The sequence below is a fragment of the Plasmodium sp. gorilla clade G2 genome (assembly GCF_900097015.1).
Source record: "Plasmodium sp. gorilla clade G2 genome assembly, chromosome: 7".
NCBI lineage: Eukaryota > Apicomplexa > Aconoidasida > Haemosporida > Plasmodiidae > Plasmodium > Plasmodium adleri (nom. inval.).
The window spans coordinates 123,855-146,886 of NC_041699.1; the positions used below are offsets into that span (position 1 = coordinate 123,855).

The window sequence follows — 23,032 nt, forward strand, 5'->3', positions numbered from 1 at the left end:
TTCATAAAAATATATGTTATAAAAAAGTCATGAAAAGGAATCATATAAATAAATATATATATAATAAGGAATATATAGGAAGAGGTTATTTTATTATATATATATATATATAATATATATAATATATAATATATATATATATATGTAAGCAATGTTAAGTTATTTATAAAATAAATCGACTCCAATCTAGCTACAACAACATATCAAAAATAAAATAAAATAATAAAATAATAATAATTAATAACAATAATAATTATAAATATTATAATAGATCTCTATCTATATTTTTTATATTATTTACAACTTAAAGAAAATAAGAAAAATTTTCAATTTGCCAAAAGTTTTTTATGTATAATAAAAAATATATGTAAAGAGAATTAACAAAATTGATAAGAAAAAAAAAAAAAAAAATAATAAATAAATAAATAAATAAAACTTAAAAGGATAATATATACATATATATATTTATATATATATATTTTTATATTTTTATATATATATTTTTATTTATATAATATTTTTGTGCTATATTTAATTTGTTTGCTTATAGTTCTTTTCATATTGTTCATATAATGCATTTATAACCTTATGAATAACATAAGATTTATCATCAGGAATGAAAAAGGTTGAATGGTTGATAATATAATTTTTTGAAAAAATTAAGAAGAATAAAGTAAAATTTTTAAAAAGAGATTGTAATAAATTAAACTGATCATATATCTCATGATGATAACATGAACAATTTTTATGAAGAATAAATTTTTTGGTGATATTTGTTATTTTTTTATTTGAGAAAATTTCATTTTTAATATTTTTGTCGAGAAAACAAATATTGGCTATATATAGTTCATAATTGTTTAAACAATAATTTCTATTATTTAAATAATTTATTATATTATAATCATATAATAAAAGTTTTTTTTTCTTCTTCTGCTTATTACGGAATATATTTTCTTCAACATCTTTATTATCATGACTAGAAGAATCTAAACTGTCTGATGAAAAATATAAAGATGAAGTATTCATAATATTTATTTTTTGATTATCATTTTTTATGTTTTTATTATTTATATTTTCATTTTGATAATTCTCAGGAAATTTGTTATGTTCCTCAATACATTTCTTATCAACTCTATTAATATTATTAATATTAATATTATTATTATTTTGAATGGTGTGTTTTTTTTTTATTGACTGTTTTTCAAATAACTGCTTATAATTATAAACTATGATATTTTTATTTAAAGTCAGAGAGAAGAATGTAAATATATCCTTCAAAAATAAAGGAACACTAAGGTTTTTAGAAAATATCTCATGTTCAAATGATAAAGAATAATTTTCTATATTATTTTTATTAAAAAAGTTATTATTAAAATATGAGTTATTTATTATATCAGGATTATCTATATATCTCATTATACTTTTATTATTTATACATATATCAAAATTTTTTATAAATAAATCATTTCTTTTATTATTATTTCGAACAAACAATGAAACTATTTTATTATATTTTCGACATAGAAGAGCTGTTTTCTCATTCCTTTTTATTAAAAAATATATACCTAATTTTTTTAAAAAAAAATTATCTGTACTATTTAAAAATTTTTCTCCTAACAAATTTGATTCTTTATATAATTTGTTTTTACATTTCTGAAATGAATTTCTCATTTTTGTTCTTATAAATTCTTCATCGATAATAAAAAATATTTTCTTATAATTATAAATATGTTGAGTAATATATTTATTTATATTTGTATCAACATCTTTGTATGATAATTTGTTTTTCTGGTTAAACATAAAAATATAATTTTCATCCCTTTTTTTTTTTTTTTTTTTTTCTACCATATTATTATTATTATCATCATCATTATTATTATCATCATTATTATTATCATCATTATTATTATCATCATTATTATTATCACCATCATTATTATTATCATCATTATTATCATTTATTTTGTTCATATATTTTATCATATCATTCATCCCCTCCACACCATAAAGAACAGTCTTCAATAAAAAAGAACTGTTCATACTTCTCAAAGAAAATAAAATAAAAGATGTTATTAAAATATATAAATACTCCTTATTTATATCATTCATATTATACACACATAACAAACTATCCAATATTTTATATTTCTCATTAAAAAAACTAAATATATATGATAAACATATACACTCTCTTATCATAAAAATATTTCTCATATATTCTTTCATTTTATTATGATCAAATGTTACTGTTAATAATTTTGGTTCTTCTTGATATTTGTTATTTTTTTTTTTACAAACATGATAAAAATCTTTTAAATCTTCTATAAAATTGAACTTGTAATCAGATATATAAAATAATATTTTATTTCTTATAAAATTTAATTTTTTAAAGGATTCTTTTAAATTCAATATCACATATCCTTGAATTAATACAGGCAAATATTTCAACATTTCATATATATTAATTTTATCATCCATGTTTTCTAAAATAATTATTTTAAAAAGATATAATAAATAATCAGCTATACACATCAATACATTTAAAGGGAATTCTATATATTGTATTTTATTTTTATTACAAACATATGATGTGTCTTTTTTCTCTTTTATATTATTATTATTATTATTATTATTCAAATGGTTGTTATATTTATCTATATGTATATCTTTATGTATATCTATTTCGATCACCTGTTTATTATCTGATAAATTTTCATTTGTGTAATGATTATAATAATATTCTTTATATATACTTAAAATTATTTCATTATATATGGTAAGAAATGAATATTTTATATATTCATATAAATCATAAAAATTTTCTTCATCATCATTTTTGATATGATTAATTGAACCTCTAGAACACTTACCTTCATTCATTCTAATATGTTTATTATAATCATCACCCTTTTTATGATTCACATTGATATTATTACAACTATTAGTAGTAGTTGTTTTTATTTTGTTTGATGACTTACCTACCTTTGAAATTTTATATATTCTTTTTAATAATATCTTCAATATAGATATAGAATATATCCACAAAGATTTATTTTCATGAAAAGGACCTAAAGATTTCATTATATTTAAAAACAAAAATTTTATTTCTTCTTTTTTAATTTTCTTCAAATTACATATACATTTTATATACATATATTTTTCATATGTACTAAAGATATCAAAATAATAACTAAAATTACAAAATATATTACTATAACAATTATTATTATTATTAGAATAAAGTGAAAAATATTCAAATATAATAACTCGACAATTATATAATATTTGAATGTTTTTTATATATTCTTTATATATCTTATAATATTCTTTTAATATATTATTTGTATCATCTCTCATTTCTATTAATATAACATCTAATATTATATAATACAATCTTATTAATTTCATAATATATGAATATATATTCATTATATTATTTTTTATATTCACATCCAATTCTATATAATTAATTAGTTTCATCGTTTTCATAAAATTTTTTAGATATGTAAATAAATCATCACTAAAAAAATTCAAATAGGTCACACCGAAAAAAAGGGTATTCAAATTATTATCATCATTATTATTATTATCATCATTATTATTATCATTTTTGTCAGTTGTCTTATTTTTTCTTACAAATAACCTATCTTTTATATCGTCAATGTCTTGTGCTTCACTCATCATATATCCATTAATATCCAACATGCCACATGATTTTAAAAAACCCTTCAAATATTTCTCCACATTCATTATATAACTAAAAATGAAATAAATCATTTTTTTCTTATCTAAATTTTCTAAATTTATCTGTATATCATTAAACGTTTCATAATATTTATAACAAAAAATAAAAACAAACACCAGAATAATATTATGATCATTCATTATAATATCATTATTTATTTTATAATTATCATCACAATATAAAAATAATTTCTCTTCATCATTATTACATATATTCACATAATTTTTATTATCATATTTTATATCATCATCACTCTTTTCATTCACACTTTCTAAATCTTCATCAGCTAATATAATATTATTTTTATTTGCTACTCTCTTTATTTCAAAATCTTTTTTTATATATTTATTTATAAACAATATTATCATATTACAATATTCATTTCTATTAAAATAATCTGCACATATATTTTCGCATATATTCTTTTTTACACCTATTATATTCAAATAGGAAAGTATACTAATATTTTTATCTTCTGACTCTTCAAAATATCTAACAATCAATCCTTTAATTGAAGTAATCAAACGGTATATTTTATCTTTCACACTGATATGATTATTATTATCTATAACATTTATGTGCATATCCTCATAAACAAAAGAGTCATAATTTTTTTTATAATAATATGCTAAAAATTCATATATACAACACAATCCATATATTATATACTTCGAATCATATAAAATATTATTATTTTTTATATTCTTCATAATATCTTCTATCACATCTGTTATATTATTTATATCCAATAAATTTCTTATATACAAATATATCATCATATTTGATATACAAACAAGTATGTCATTCACTCCTTTTCTCAATCCATCACTTATTATTTCATATATTTTTATCAACATATCATCAAATCTATTATTATTATAATGCTTGTATATATAAAAAATAAGATTATTCAAGGATATATAAAAATAATAATTGTCTTCATTATGATACTCTTTTTTATTACAATTTATTTTATCTTGTTCTACCCTCAAATTTTCGTCCTCTTTAGTGATATAATAATACTTAGATTCTATATTTTCAACATCCATTTTATTATTTTTTATATCGATAGATTTATAGATGCACATTAAATATTCCATATGCATATTCAAAATGTTTATAATATCATGATCTAACATATCAGAATAACAGAGACAAGAACACAAACAATATAAAAGAGTGTTCTTAATACATCTGTCATCTATTTTTTGATATATATTTATTAAATATGAATAAAAATTTGGAATAGAAGAAATGTTTACATGTATATAATTTAAACAGAGCATAATAAGAATCATTTCATTTTTATTAATAGATAATTTATCATTACAATCTTTTATATATTTATCAATAATATCATAAAAAAATGATAATGTTATATTAATATCATTATTATATTTACATAATATACTTAATAAAGGATAAAAAACATATATATTAAAATTTTCTTCTTTTAATCTTCTTTTTATTTCTTCATATATTTTATTGCACACATTTTCATAAGATATCTTAATAGCACTTTTATTTTTATATGTATTGGTATTTTTATTTGTATTTGTATTGGTATTTTTATTTGTATTTGTATTTTTATTTGTATTTGTATTTGTATTTTTGCTTTTATTATTTGTTTTATTTTCATTATCAATAAAATGGTTTACATGAGATTTATTTGATAAAATATTTTCTTCATTAATATCATTTTTTTTTTTAGTATCACCATCAACGTTCTTCTTACAATCAATGTGTTCATTCATTTGATGATTTATATTTTCTAGATTCAATATGAATACCTCATTATCTATCATTCTTTTTTTTAACTTTTTAAAAAAACAATCCAAGATATAAAAAAATAAAGATACCAAATGAATATTAAAAAAATACAAATTTTTAAATAACAAAATTATTTCTTCAATATTATGAAATTTATCTGTAAATAACAATTTAAAAAAAAATTGGAAATTACAATTTTTATCATTTTTCATATTAGTATTAAAAAATTTATATAATACTCTAATTAAATAATTATTTTTTATATCATTTTTATTTCTTAAATTATAAAAAGACATATTTTCTATTTCATTTTTTAAAATAATTTTTTGTAAATTTTCATATATATTATATGATACATCATTACATTTTAAAAATGATTCAAATATATATGATTTATTAAAATATAATTGAATGATATCCTTTTTTTCATATACACTTAAATCATATAATGTATATTCCTTTTTTTTATTATTTATATCTATATTTTCATCAAAACTTTTTTTCATTATTATATTTTTTATATTATCATCATTATTTGCATTTTCATTTTCTACACCTGTCATACAAACATTATATATAGAATAAATAGATGAAACAACATTTACAACTTCTTCTATAATATAGTTATTATTTATTGATAATAATTTTGTAATATCTTTAAATATATATTTTATTCTTGTATGATATAAAATATCATACTCTTCATTACATAATTTTTCTTCTTTATAAACTAAATTATTAATATAATACTTACTAAATATAATAATTGAACGAATAATATCTAAATTAAATATGAAAAAATCATTGTCATATGTTTTTAAAAAATTTTTCTTTAATAAATTATATATTATTTCAAATTCTACATATTTTTTTAAAGACAATATTAATAATATATATATACATATTTTTATAATACTATTTTGTATTTTATTATAATATGTATTATATAAAATTTGCTTTTTATATTTATTAAAATATAAATTTATTAACTTAACTATGATATTGATATATATTCCCACATTATAAAATCGACTTATTTTTAATAATATTAAAACATTTTTTAAATCACATAATATGTTCATATCTTCATATATATAATCATCTATCTTATCTTCTTTAACATCTAGACATATATCATTTCTTTCTTTCTTTTTTTTTTTTTCTTTCACACTTTTTTTCTTATTTTCATTATTCTCTTTTTCAAGAATTTCATTCACACTATTTTCTAGGTACTTGAAATATTTGCTCATAATATTATCATTATAATCTAATAATTTATCAAAGCAATATAATAAATATAATTTGTTATAGGGTCGTAGGTTCACATCATTATTAAAACCACCACTATTATAATTATCATTATTATTAAGACCACCACTATTATAATTATCATCATTATTATGATCACCACTATTATAATTATCATTATTATGACCACCACTATTATAATTATCATCATTATTATGACCACCACTATTATAATTATCATCACTCCCATGTATTACATTTTTTTCACTCCTTTTATCCTCCTTATCATTCAACAAAAAACAAAAACAATTATATATAATAGGAACATTATTATTACTACAACCAATTTTTGATATCATATCTAGTATTAAACTTCTAAGGACATGATAATAATAATCCATCTTCTCAACTCCCTGCTCATAATTTTTACTACATGTTGTGCTGTATTTTTCGCTATTTTTTTTTAGCTTCAAATATTTACTATCAATAAAATAATGCTCATATGATATATTATATACATATAATAAGCATGGTAAAAACTCCAATAAGGCAGAAGAATTTATTAAGCAATAATAACAAACAAATTTAAAAACAAAAAATAAATTACACTCAAATAATGATAATAATAACACATTAATATATATAAAATTACATCTTGATATATATTCATTTTTCATATTTTCAAATGTATTAATACATGGATAGGTATGTATATTTAATAACATATTCATATGATATAAAACCTTCTTTATATTAATATAATCAAATTTATATTTATAATAATCACATAAAGAAAAAAAACGAAGCAAATATATTATATCAACATTGTTATATATTTCGTATATATAAAATAATATATTATTAACACATAAAAAATTCAACAATTCCTTTTCACAAAAATTTTCCACATGCATAAGTATATATTTTATTTCGTTAGTAATATTTTCAAATATGTTTAGCTTCTCATTAACACTTACTTCATCATACGAATGACAAAAGATATTATAATAATCATCCTTTTTTTCGTTCATATTATTATTATTATTATTCATCATTTTATTTATATTACAACTGTTGATCGATCTTTCCTTTTTTCTCAAAAAATTCAACAAGTTGTTATTATAATTCTTAAAGAATGTCACCCATTTATATTTCAATCGTTTGGCTAGCTTAATAATCTTGAAATTTGTCGTATCCTTTCTTAAACATTCCTCCTCTTTTTGAACACTATTATATTGTAAATTTATCAGCAAAATTAAAAATAATAAAACTGGTGATACATTAAATTCAAATATATTAAAATGTTCAACATTGTTTGAATATAATTCTTTTATATTATCATCACTATTATTATTATCATCACTATTATTATTATCATCACTATTATTATTATCATCACTATTATCATTATTATTAACAAATGTTTCATCATTTTTATTCTCACCCATTTTGTTATTTTTTTTTACCTGAACAAGCAAGGTACTTTTTTTGCACACATGAATTTCATTTGTTCCACTTTTTAAATCAAACCCATTCCTGTTATAATAAATCTCTAATAATAAATCTAAACATTTTAAAATATAAACGATAGTATTATTATTATCAACATGTATATTGTAAAACATTAATACAAATAAAAAAATCATTGTCTTTAAAATATGATGTACATTAATCATAAATGATAATTTATATTTATTCAATAAAAATAAAAATGTTTTAAGAAGTTTGTCTATATATCCGTTAACATGACTTATATCATATATTTTTAAAGAAATAACAAATAAAAATAAAATTATATTTTTTTTATTATTATCATCTTCATCACTGTAATCATTAAAACGAAAAGTATGATATTTGGTTTGTATTTTTTGTTGGTAAGTCAAAGGGTTGTTCTTATTATTGAACATGTTTTTATGATCATCACTATTATGATGAACATTATTAAATGAACAACAAACATCATTACTAATATGATTGCTATCATCATTACAATCATCATTACTAATATCATTACAATCATCATTACTAATATCATTACAATCATCATTACTAATATCATTACAATCATCATTACTAATATCATTACAATCATCATTACTAATATCATTATTATTATTATCATCTTCCTCTTCTGATATATATATAACCTTTTTTTCATCGTCTATGCCATTTTGATTCATCCCTATATTATTTACCATCTTATCATTATATATAAAAATGCTGTTTAATAAAAAATCTATACATACTTCCAAATTATATATGTTGTATATATGTTTAAGATTTATAAGTGAAAGTATAATAATATAATTATAAAAATATTTATTTTTACGAACAGCTATATTGTTTAGAAATATATTATATATAGTACTTATTTCATACTCATTAACATAAATAATAATTTCTTTAAATATTAATAATGTCTCTTTTGTTATTGCCTTTTTTTGTTTTATATTTTTCAATTTTATATTCTCCATATTTTTTAAAAAAATTGAAAAAATGTTTTTCACAAAACATTTATTCATAATTATAATTTTTTTCAATAGATTCAAAAAAAACACATGTTCATATTTAGAATCATGGTTACTGTTTTTATTTTTATGTTCACTAACACTATTTTTATCTTTTGAATATAAGAGATAACTTTTATGTATATTATTTTGAGAACTAGATAAATTATTATTATCATTATTATTATTATTATTCATGTATATATCATCATTATTATATATAGTATCATAAAATAATTTGAAAATTGTATCGATTAATATATTTATGAGATCTTCATTACAAATAATATGTTTTTTATAAATATCACAATTAGAAGGGTTACCTCCCCTATAAATATTACTACTACTACTATTATTATTATTATTATTAGTATTAATATTATTGTTACTATGGTCCATATTATTTATTTTATCTTTTTGATTGTTGTCCTTATTTTGTTTCATCATAAAATCAGCATATATTTTATCTACCAAAAAATTTATATGTATAGATTTATTCAACACATGTTTACATATGTATTCCAATAATATCCTTTTACAATTGACACGACTTTTATTATGACTACATAAATTTTTTTTCTCTAACATGATATAATAACTATCCTCTTCATTTATATTTTCTACATTTTTATTTCTTATATACACTTTAAATTGATCACAAAAATCAGATTTTTTCTTTTTCTCATTTATTGTTATATCTTTTCTTTTATTTAATTTATTGTAATCATATAAAAAATTACCATCATAGCAATAATTATTAACATCCAAGAATATATCAATCACTTTTATTATTATATTCTTGTCTTCTTTATTTATATTTTTTTCAAGAGAATTCAAATTTTCTAGAAGGATATTCTCATTAACATGGTATTTAATGCTCTCAAGAATTTTCTCAAACTTTTTTTCATTTTTCTCACTCATATTTGAAGGTCATAAGAAATGAATGAATAAATAAAAAAATATAAATATAAAAATATAAAAATATACATATAAATATATATATCACTTGAGAGGGGGGCAGGAAGAAGAAAAAAAAAAAAAAATTTTATTACTTAATATTTTCAAGGTTAAATAGAATTATATATATATAATATATATATTCAATAGTTATCATTTTATATTTTTCTTTAAAAATTTTCAACATTTATAGCCTTTATTTTATTATAAATAGAAAAACCTTAAAGTAATAAAATGATTATTATAATAAATATATTATATATATATTTATTCCTTATAAAAGATATAGCATAATCATAAGGAATATATTTATAAATATAATATATAATATATATTATATTTATTGTTCTATATTTTTCATATTATATTATATGCGTAATACAAGAAACAATATATTAACATTCATATATATTTTTTTAATATGGAGACCTATAAATATATAATATTATATAATATATATATATGAATTTATTTGATATTTTATTTATATGAATATTATATTGAAAATATATATTTTAATATACGTTTCCTTTCTTATGAAGATGTGATATATTGAAGAAATAAAATATAAACATATATATATATTATATATATATTTTTCAAAATAAAATGTTTATATTGATACATAAAAAAAAAAAAAAAAAAAATACCCATTTATTTAATAAATAGTTAATATATATATATAAGGTTAATACAAGTTTGTATGTTTGATCGTATTTTTTTCAACATATATATATATATATATTTATGATTGTGATATATCACTTAAGTATATATTTATTATGTTCAATATAAAAAAGTAGTAAAGGAATAAATATGACTTTCAAATTATTATCCTTAAAATGTATATATTATTCTTTTTTTTTCTTTTCTTTTTATTTTAATTTATTTTTTTGGGGGTTGGAATATTAGTGAAGGAATTCAAAAATTAAAAAAAAAATTATATAATATATATATATATTTTATAATGTTTTAATAGAACCCTTAAAAATTATATATAATCATTTATATTTTTATCACATGGATATTTTTTTATAATAAAATAGAATTAAAAAAATAAAAAATAATAAATAAATACACACTTATCGTCTTATTATTGTGCATATTATAGGTTATTAAATAATATTCTTTTTTTTTTTTTTTTCAAGTACTAATAATAAAAAAAAAAAAAAATTATAAAAATGTATATATATATAAAATATATGTTAAACTTGTATTCCTAATTTTCCTTATTATTATTTTTACACACGTCATAATAAGAGAAAAAAAAATCACTTGAACAAATACATTATGTATATTATATATAATACATATATAAATATATATATATATATATATATATATATATATATATATATTTATTTATTCATATTATCTTTTATATAATATTTTTATTTTGTCAATGAATAAATAAAAAAAAAACTCTTTATATACATATATATTATATATACAATATAATAATAATATATAAAGTATGCACGCATTGGCAACATAAAAAAAAAAATATATATATATATATACAAATTAAACATATAATATATATATATATATTATATATATATATATTTTCATATATATACTTTTAAACCTTTATATTGTCAGATTATTACTAAAGGCAAAAATTAAAAAAAAAAAAAAAATACACACGTGAATGTTCTGTTTATATGTTTTAAAAAAATATATTTTTTAAGACAAAATAAAAAATATGTTTACTAAGTTATGACAATGAATATATATATTTAAATATTCTTTTTCTTTCTTTTTTTTTTTTTTTTTTTTTATTTGTATTATCTTTATATTTTATTTATGAATAAAATATAATTTGTCTTTTTCATCATAATTTTTTTTTTTTTGTTTTTATTATTTAAATTATAATCTTGTGATCCTTTGCGAACGTCAAGATAATGAAATATTTTTTTTTTACAATTACAAAAAAATAAATAATATGTAAATATTTATATATATATATATGTATATATTTTATTTTTTATTTGTGTTTATATTTTCATTTTATATGACACAATTTTTTTTTGTTACCATTTTTTTTATAATTTTTTTTTTTTTTTTTGTCATTATATATAACCTTCTTTGTGTTGTTAAATTTGTGCAGAACAAATAACTGTTTGAAAAAAAAAAAAAAAAATAATAAAATGAATAAAGAATAAATATATTTAATTTTTTTGTATACATATATACATACATATATATATATATATATATATATGTGTGTTGTCTCATTTTTGTGTTGTTAATTTTTTTTTTTTTTTTTTTGTTCTTTTATATTATACAACATACACATATAATTATATTCTTATTTGTTCTTCTTTCTTGTTTGTAATTTATAATATTCATATGTGTGTTATATATGAATTTATGACCTTTGTTCAAAAAATAAAATAAAAAAAATAATATACATATATATATATATATATACATTTAATTTTTTTTTTTTTTTTATATATATATATATATACCTGTGAGCATGAAAAATACCAGCACCACAGACTCGTGGGATGAGACATCAGTTGTTATAGATGACTTGTCTCATAGGAATCAAGAAAAAAAACAAGATGATTCTTTGAAAAATAAAAGAGAAGATCATATAATAAATGTATGTGTTGATAAAAATAAGGGATACGATATAGTAACAGAAGAAAGTATGAAAAGACATAATATGATAGAGAATACAAAAGAATGTAATGACAATAAGATAAGTGATATAATATATGATAATATATGTGATGATATTATAAAGAGTAAAGAAAATGATTTATATCCAAATAGTTCTTCTTATGTATTTATGAATAATTATAATAATAAAATAAAGAAAGGAACATTTAAAGGATGCCCTTATTATTTATCAAAAGAAACATGTGAAGAAAATATCATAAAATTAAATAAAAAAATGAATGATGTTTTAAATAATATAGTAAAAATATATAAAGAATCAAATAAAAAAATATATATATCCAAATTATTTGAATTGAAATATATTAACTGTATTTTTATATTTATGTTTCTATCCTTATTAATTATATTTACAAGTATGAATGAATTTACTGGTATGATATTATCTATATTATTATTAAGTATTTCTATACAATTAAAATATACAAGGTCATACATAACCTTATTAAATTCTCTAATATCATTAATATTAATATCTATAATATCTATTATCATATCTTCAAATATAAAAATAGAACAAGACAAATATCATATAATGAATAGATATCCTAAAATATTGAACAATAAAATAAATAATAATATTGAAAATATATATAAAGATAAAATTGTTGACAATTTAAATGATCAAATAAAAAAAAAATTATTAATTGTTCAATCTATAATTTCTTTTCTTTATTCTTTTCTTTTATTTATATTTATGTGTGCCATACGAATTATTAAATCATATAAAATACAACACATATGGATATATAATAATATTATTCATATGTTTAATTTCTTTGATCTATTTATGATCTTCTCCTTTTCAATATTAGCTTTTGTCTTTATATTTATTTGTTTGAATTCTATTCCTTTTATTATTACATCTACAATACTTTTTATAAGCAGTATTTTTACATACTTTTTAAATAAATACAGTAATGTGATCATTGTTATATTTCAGACTATCATATTGTTATCAAATTGTATTATGTCTTACATCTATTTTTATAATATAAATCAGAAAGGAATATATTACATGCAGAGTGATAATAATATTACAAAAGAATATCCTCTTAATACAAATAATCAGATGCAATCTCATTATTTATATACATTTGAAGATAAAATAATATTATTCTATATGATTTTTATATCACTATTTTTAATATTTCATATAATGTATATTTTATTTATTTTCTTATCGAAAGAAAATAAATTTACAAAATTATTTACAGAGAGAAAAGTATACTATTATAATATATATCCATATTATCAAAAAAATAAAAATATAAAAAATACTCAACAACATGAAAAAAATAATACAAATAAGATATATCAAAATGATAATATATATTTTAAATATGATAAATACATTCTATGCATAGATGATGATAAAAGAATTACTAATGCTTATAGAACATATAGTAAACAAATAGACATAGATATAAAAAAATATACATATAATGAATTACATATATTTAAACATATTCTATTATCAGCAGTTTTACAATATAAACAAACAAAAAAGGTATATAGTAAAAATGAGCTCTTATTAAAAAGAGAAAAAAGAGAAAAAAAAGAAAAAAAACAAACACAAATGAAAATACAACCATACGAACAATCAAATGAACAATCAAATGAACAATTAAAAGAACAATCAAATGAACAATTAAAAGAACGAGAATATCATTATAAACAAAATAATGATATAAAAAATAAATTTCAAAAAGGAGTTTATTTAAAAAATACATCATCACTAAATAATAATAATATTGTTAGATCAAATTATATAAATAAAGCAAGTGTCTTAAAATCACAATCATTTCATCATAAACATACAGATGGAAACCATATTAATTATGATAAATATAAAAATATAAATACAAATGTATATAATAATAATAATAATAATAATAATTTATTTTTTAAGAAAAAAAGTTCTGATGATTTTGTTTTATATATAAATGATGAATTCACAGAAGAATCCTCTTCCTCTTTTATTTATAGCTCCACTGTTAAAACGTCAGAAGAAAATATATCAGAATCTATCTCATATATATCATATAATATACACAATGATAGCTTTGAAGCACATAAAAATTATATGACAACAACACAACAGATACAAAATAAAAATAATAATATTATTAGAAATAAAGAAAGTTATTTAAATAAAAGCATCAACTTTTTATCAACCAATATTTCTAAATTACAAAGTGAAAGAAAAAAATCATATCAAAAAAAAAAAAAAAAAAATCAAATGCATATATTACAAAATAAAAATTTTTATTTAGTCAGTTGTGATAAATCTAATTATCATACACCCTCTTTATATACTACAAAATATTCATATATTATAAAACAATTATTAGAACATTATGATGAAATTTCATTTTATTTAAATAAAAAAAATTATTTTTTAAATCTATTAGAAAAAAATAAATTAAACGTTACTTTGACAGTTGGAAAGAAAGAAGAACAAAAAGATAAATTATTTTTATCACTTCAAAATGTTGGAGCAAATAATAAAAATAATGAATTCATAAATGAAGTTAATACAAAGGAGGATGATAATAATATGAACAAATATAATTCAATCAAAGTTTATAATATTAATATAGATTCAGAAAAAAAAAACCAACCAATATTATCATCCCCTTTAAAAATAGACAATGATTTTATATTCAATGATATTACTCTTTCTTACATAAAAAATAAAATTCATTCTAATTCTCATATTCTCAATGATCCATCTTTTATAACATCCTTTGAACATAATAATATAAATCTATATAAACCATATGATAATTTTATAAGTAATCAATCTATTGACAAAAACAAAAATGATAACAACTTTTTGAAACATAATGAAGATAATTATTCTATATGGAAGATAAAATCGAATAAATGTAATTCTGTTGTAGGTAATTATTCTAGCGAATTTGTTAAGATTCCATTATATGCATCTTCCATATATACATCTTCCATATATACATCTTCTTCATATGCATCTCCCATTTTATCATCATCATGTTTGTTATCTCCTTCTATTATATCACCTCACATGTCGTTTAATGAAAATTTAAAGAAAGAAGAAAATCATTTCTGGTATTGCTACCCTGGAATCATTTCTAGAATATATAAGGAATGGATTCAATGTAAAAATTTAGATGTAAAGAAGTTTAATAATGATTTCTATTATTTACTATCAACTGATTCGAATAAATTGAAGGACTTTTTAAAAAGTAACTATTCACAAGAAGAAGAAAAAAAAAACAAAACAGATAATACACTCAATAGTAATAATAATAATAATAATAAAAGTAACCATTGTGATGATAATAATTATATTAATTTTGAATATCAAGATGAAAAAGAAAAAAATAAATTATTTGATATTAGTCAAGTTGTTGATTATTATCCATATATAGTTAATAAAATGAAAAATAATTTATTTTCATCTACATTTACATATTCTTCTTTTATAACAGATAATCCTAATATTAATAGTAATCATATTAATTCTTTTAATAGTATTATTAATAATTTCTTAATAGATGCTAATATTTTTGATTGTTTATATTATTATGTTAAGAATAATAAATCCATATCCTCCTATACTGTATTTGAAGATAGTATGTATATAAAACAATTCTTATCATCATTATATTATAATAACACAGATGAATTTCTTGAACAGATAAAGCTCATATGTGAGGACCCAAAATTTTATATAGAAAAAGAAAAAATACTACTTTCTAATGATCTCAATGTTATTAATAATAATGATGACATAAAAAAGAATGATAATATTTGTGATACCTTTTATGATTATTATTATGATAATTTTTATCAAAATTTTTTAAAAGATAATTTTCCATATTTAAAAACAAACATCACTTCGTCTTTAGACAACACAAATGAATATACAAATAATTATACAAATGAATATACAAATAATTATACAAATAAACAGTGCGATAAAGAGCAAGAAGAAGCACATAAAAATAATGATTATCAAAACAAATTATTAACCTTAATGAATGGAGATGAATCCATTTATAGTAATGATCACAAAAATTTCAATCAATTCCAAACAAATAAAAAAAGGGATAGTTCTCACAATTTGAATGATCTATTAAAATACGCAGAATCTTTAATAGAAAAAAATAAAAATAATGAAACTAATGATCAAGAGAAATCAGAATATGATCATCCACTTAATAATATAAAACAAAATGATAATAACATTTCAGATATAAACAATATAGATGAATTTCTAAGTAATTTTATTAAAAATTATATGTCCAATAAAAATGATGATAACACTCAAACATATGATGATGATAAAAAAGAAAAATACAAACACAATGAGCAATGCCATAATTATCATAAAGAATATTTAAAAAATGTAGAGCATTTATATTCACATATAAAACAAAATATAGAACAAAAAAAAAATGAAATACAAAAAAGTGAGGATAATATTAATAGTGATCAAGAAAAAATTAAATATAATAATTTATCATACAAACATTCTTGTAATATGAAAGAAAATAATAAAATATATAAATTATATAATTCATATATATCATCATATTCTAATGATATACATATTATAAAAGATAAACAAGGAGAAGAACCTATAGATCATTTAAGAAAAAATAAAATAAATGACACAAAAAATGATATTCAAAATATAGAAGATATGTCATATAATTCAATTAATAAATATATTAATGATGATATATCAAATTTGAAATGTAAAAAAAATACAAATGTCAATTCTTTTAATAATATAAATAAAGATAAAAATACGAAATTGATATATACAAATAAAGAAAGGAACTCACATATTAAGAAACCTATTGAGAATATCAAAAATTATTATATTAGTGTCGATAATAATACTTTATCAGATTTAGACAACAAATGTATTCAATATAATAATAATAATAATAATAAAGATATACATCTACAGAAAAAAGAAATGTGCAAATTAATTAACAAAGATGATAAAATTTTAATTAATAAAAATATTAGTTATGACACAAAAAAAAATCATTCTAATAATAATGTAAACCAAAAAAATCAAATACATCAAAAAAAAAAAACAGAAAATTTCATAAATAATAATACAAACTTATTTCATAAACAAGAGGAAGAGGAAGAAGAAGAAGAATCTAATAAAACGAGAGAATTAAATCTAGATATTATAGATGATATAAAAAATAAATTTTCAATACATGATCATATACAACATATTAATTATGCAACTAATATTGAGTATAATAATGTGGAAGAAAAAAAACAAAATATGTACACAAATAATAAATATATAAATGAAATAAAAGATTTAAAAATAAACAATATATGTGATAATAATACAAATAGAAAGAAGGTTCAAACTTTTTGCATACACAGCAATGAAATAAAGAAATATATAAATAAAAATAAATATAACGATTCAATATCATGTGATGAAGAGAACAAAGAAAATCATAAAAATGACAATCATTATGATCTTGATGAATATGAAAAAACTTTTGGTTATAATACACAAGATATGAAAAGAATTGAAGAAAAAAATAATATTTTTTATAATAATTATTCTAATGATGATCATATAAATTATTGTGATATTGATGAAAAAAAAAAAATCAAAGATATTTTATATGATCTTAAAAAATATTATCTTCCTTCCTCACAAAACAATAAAGAATTAAAAAGCTATAATCCTACAGATACAGAATTTTTAGAATATATAAATAAATATCTAGATGATAACAATAATATCTATGACATTAATATATATAATGAAGTCATATGTAAAAATGAAAAAGAAGAAAATCAAATAAATGCAAACAAAGATGGACAGGATAACAAATTACAAGATAAATATGTTAACAACAAAAATGATGTTGAAGATAATAAAAATATATTTCATCATGTTTTAAAAAATGAAAAAGAAAAATCAACTTATTTATCACCAAAATTTTCTGATGAACATAAAATCAACTCATTTAATTCACACAACAATATGATAAATAATAAAACATTAAAAATTTATAACAATGTAGATATGAATAATGTCAGAAAAAATATGAATGAAACATTTTTAAAAAAAAATGAGGAACACAATATAAAAAGTGTTAAAGAAAGTATAGAAGAAGATCAAGTTGTGGGAAAAGAAAATTTTGATGACTTAAATAATATGAAGAATGGAAAAGAAGATTATAAAAAAAATGACAATACATATAATTACAAGATAGAGAATATGTTTGAAAAAGATATAGATATAAAAGAAACATTACTTACAAATAAGATAAGAAAAAATGAAGATATTATCAAAAAACATATAATTGAAAATTATTCAGAAAAAAAAGAAACAAATAGTAATAATGAACATGATATACATATTAAAAAGATAGAATTAAATTCAATTATTAATAATAAAAAAGAAAATACTTCAACAGAAAGTCTTAATCTATATGAAAATAATAATAATAATAATAATAATAATAATAATAATAATGACATTTCTGAGTTAAAAATGAAAAATTTTTTTTATCATGATATTAATTTATTGAACAATAAAAATGAAATAGAAACAAAAGAAAAAATTCATAAACCAAATAAAAATATATTTAATTCTATATATGGATTTCATCATAAAGAATCTGATGTAAGTTCTTTAACAGATAATGAAATCAAAGATATAATAATAGGACATGAAGAATTTTATGAATCTTTTATATATAAAAATATTGATAGTTTTGATTCTATAAAAAAAAATTATATATATAAATTATATAATCAACATGATGAAGAAAGCATAAACCAACAACAATGCGATAAGTCTGAAGAGAAATATTGTTTGGATATATCAAAAGATCAAAACATAGAAACAACAGATGTATGTAAAAATAAAAATATTATCAATAATGATATAATCCATTTGAATAGTTTTAATAATATAACAAATGAGAATAATTCATATAAAAATAAGACACATCAAAATGTAGATGACAATAAATATAGAGATGACAACAAATATAGAGATGACAACAAATATAGAGATGACAATAAATATAGAGATGACAACAAATATAGAGATGACAATAAATATAGAGATGACAATAAATATATAGAATCCAAAATAAATATACAAAATAATAATGTATATGATAAATTAAAAACAAATCAAAATTACATAGACCACACAAACAATAATTTTATAAATTATGAAATATATAAATGTTCTATAGATGATGACAGAAAAGAAAATAAAAATTCTCTAAAAAATGAAATGATTCATATGAATCATCTAAAAGAATATTATCAAACTAGTGATCAATTGAAGAAAGAAAAAAATTGTGATTCTTCAAAAAAATCTCATAAAATGAAAGAACAAAATTTTATTCAAACACCTTATGGATCATCAAATAATTCAAATTATTTAATTGAAACAAATAGATATAACACAAATGATAGTAATTATAATATTAGAGCTATGTCACTTAATTCATATTTTATAGAAAAAACAAAATATATAAATCAACCTATTTATGATACACATATAAATCATTTAAATAATATTAATAGTCTTTATCAAAATATTCAATCTAATATTCAAAGACAAATATCAAACAAATTAATCGCTCAAAGTAATTACTCCAAATATTATGAAAACATAAATACTGAAGAATTTAAAAATGCCTATAAACAAACATATAATTATTTATATAAACATTATAATAATAAAGAATCTATTAAAAGAAGTATAAGCTTACAACAAAAAGTGTGTGCACATATAAATGATAATACAAAATTTAAAGAAAATGAAAAAGAAAAAAATATTTACTATACACAAAAAAATAATTTATCTTTTGATTTCTTAAGACAAAATCATTATAATAGAATAAATAAAAATATGGAAGAACAAGATCAATATAGAAGAAAAAAACAAAATAGATATTATGATTATATAAAAAACAAAAAAAAAAATATATATCATTCTGATTATATACAATATTTTAATAATATTATTAATACATACTCATGGTCTAATGATAATAATATATATAATCAACCTAATGAAAAATCCAAAAAAAATATTAAAAAAAAAAAAAGAAATAAATCTTATATATCTACTGTTAGCACACAAGATAATGATAGTGATCAATCATATCTAAGTATTCTAGTGAAAGATGTTTTTCAAAATAATTCAGATTCAAATATTTCTTCTAATGATATAAATAATAACTCAACAAATGAAAAAAAAAAAAAAAAAAAAAAAAAAAAAACATTAAAAAATGAACTATCAAAAAATAATCTACAATATCTATTTAATCAATATAAGAAAAAAAAAAGAATAAAATCTAACAAAGATGAACAAAATAATGTAAGTAGTCTAGAAACAATAAAAAGTATTCAAGCAAATTCAAAAGAATCATTTCTAGAATTAATGCAGGAAGCAAATATATTTTCATCTATTACAATTCAAAATAAACAAAAAAATATTCATAATATAAATATAGAAAAACAATCAGAAAATCATTCTTATAATCAAAAAAAAAAACAAATACTACATTTAGAAAATGATATAAATAATACAAATAATTATGATGATTTATCAGATAATTATGAGAATATACTAAACACTACAACAAATACAGATATAAGTGACCATGAACACTTCAAACAAAGTAATCAAAATAATTCTATTAATAAAAAGAAAAATAAACATGATACACCTTACAATGAGGATCACCAAAAAAAAAATAAATTACATATATATACAACAAATATGAAAAAATATAAAAGTTTAGATGATTCATCTTATCAAAATAATCAAACAAAATATAAGACAATAGATATACAAAAAAATTCAAATAGGCCTATTAATAGAATAATCAGTTATAAAAATGTTGACAACAATTATATAAATAATAACAATAATAATAACAATAATAATAACAATAATAATAATAATAAAAAAAGTTGTGTGAGGAGCATATCTCATAAATCTCAATTTGAAGAAAATAAAAATAGTTATATCAAAACGAATAAAAGAAATAATTCAATTCATATTCAATCAAAAGATAATTCTAATTATGAACTAACAAATAACTCAAATGATATTAGTTATAACACAGAAAGTAATATTTCAGATTTATTTTCCTTTGAATCTATTCATAATAAAAAAAAAGAAATACAAGACGTTTTTTCTAATCATATCAAAATGTTAAAGGGTCAAAAAATTAAAAATAACACAAAAAATAATAATATCAATAATAGCAATAATAATAATTATTCTTATAACGAATCAATAAAAATATGTGAAAAAAATAAGGATGCATATAATAAGAACACATTAATGAAAAAAAAAAGTTGTAATTCATATATAAAGGAATCTATACAGGAAGACAAAAAAAAACAAAACAAAACAAATAACAATAGCAAAAAAAAAAATAATATTAATATTGAAAATCATTTTGATCAACACAAAAATATCCAAAAAAAAATATCAAAACAAAAAAAAAGTCTTATCGAGCCACAAAAACTTCTAGCTGCTATTGAAAATTTTAAAAATCATAAAAAAAGTTTACAACTAGACAACAATATAAATGAAAATGATATACTAAGGAATGAAAATAAAAATAAGATGCTTTCTAAACAAAATTATTTATGTAATGTTATTAATAGTGATGATGATACAAGTGAAAATATGTTCGTATACGCTACCAAATAAATATTAAAAAAACGGGAGTTCATGCATACAAAAAAATAATGACAAATAAATAAATAAATATATATGTATATATATATTTTTTGTTTTGATCAACTACTCTTACATATATATAATTTGTTTTTTTTTTACTATATGTCATAATTTTTATTCTTAGAAAATATATATTATATATACTACAAAATTGCTCTACATAATATATCTTGTCCACATAATGTATATATATATATATATATATATATATATATATTTATTTATATATATTATAAAGTATAATTTTTTTTTTTTTTTTTAATTGTTTAAAATAATTGAACAAAGGTTTATCTTCATAAATATAAAAAATTTAATACATATTAAAAAATATATAACGTAAAAAAAAATGCA

The 23,032-nt window shown here is 17.6% G+C and overlaps 2 protein-coding genes across 2 annotated transcripts; one reads left to right on the top strand and one right to left on the bottom strand.

Annotated features, from left to right (window-relative positions):
- Nucleotides 1-531: 531 nt before the first annotated feature.
- PADL01_0702700 (conserved Plasmodium membrane protein, unknown function) lies at nucleotides 532-10,191 on the bottom strand (the record flags this gene model as incomplete). The annotated part of the gene is made up of 1 exon (XM_028681063.1): nucleotides 532-10,191. One exon carries the CDS (start codon nucleotides 10,189-10,191, stop codon nucleotides 532-534), a length of 9,660 nt encoding a protein of 3,219 aa, XP_028537478.1.
- A 2,518-nt stretch (nucleotides 10,192-12,709) lies between these two features.
- Nucleotides 12,710-22,651, top strand: PADL01_0702800 (conserved Plasmodium membrane protein, unknown function; the record flags this gene model as incomplete). Its single annotated transcript, XM_028681064.1, has 1 exon — nucleotides 12,710-22,651. The coding sequence occupies one exon, from the start codon at nucleotides 12,710-12,712 to the stop codon at nucleotides 22,649-22,651; it is 9,942 nt and encodes a 3,313-aa protein (XP_028537479.1).
- Between the last annotated feature and the right edge of the window lie 381 nt (nucleotides 22,652-23,032).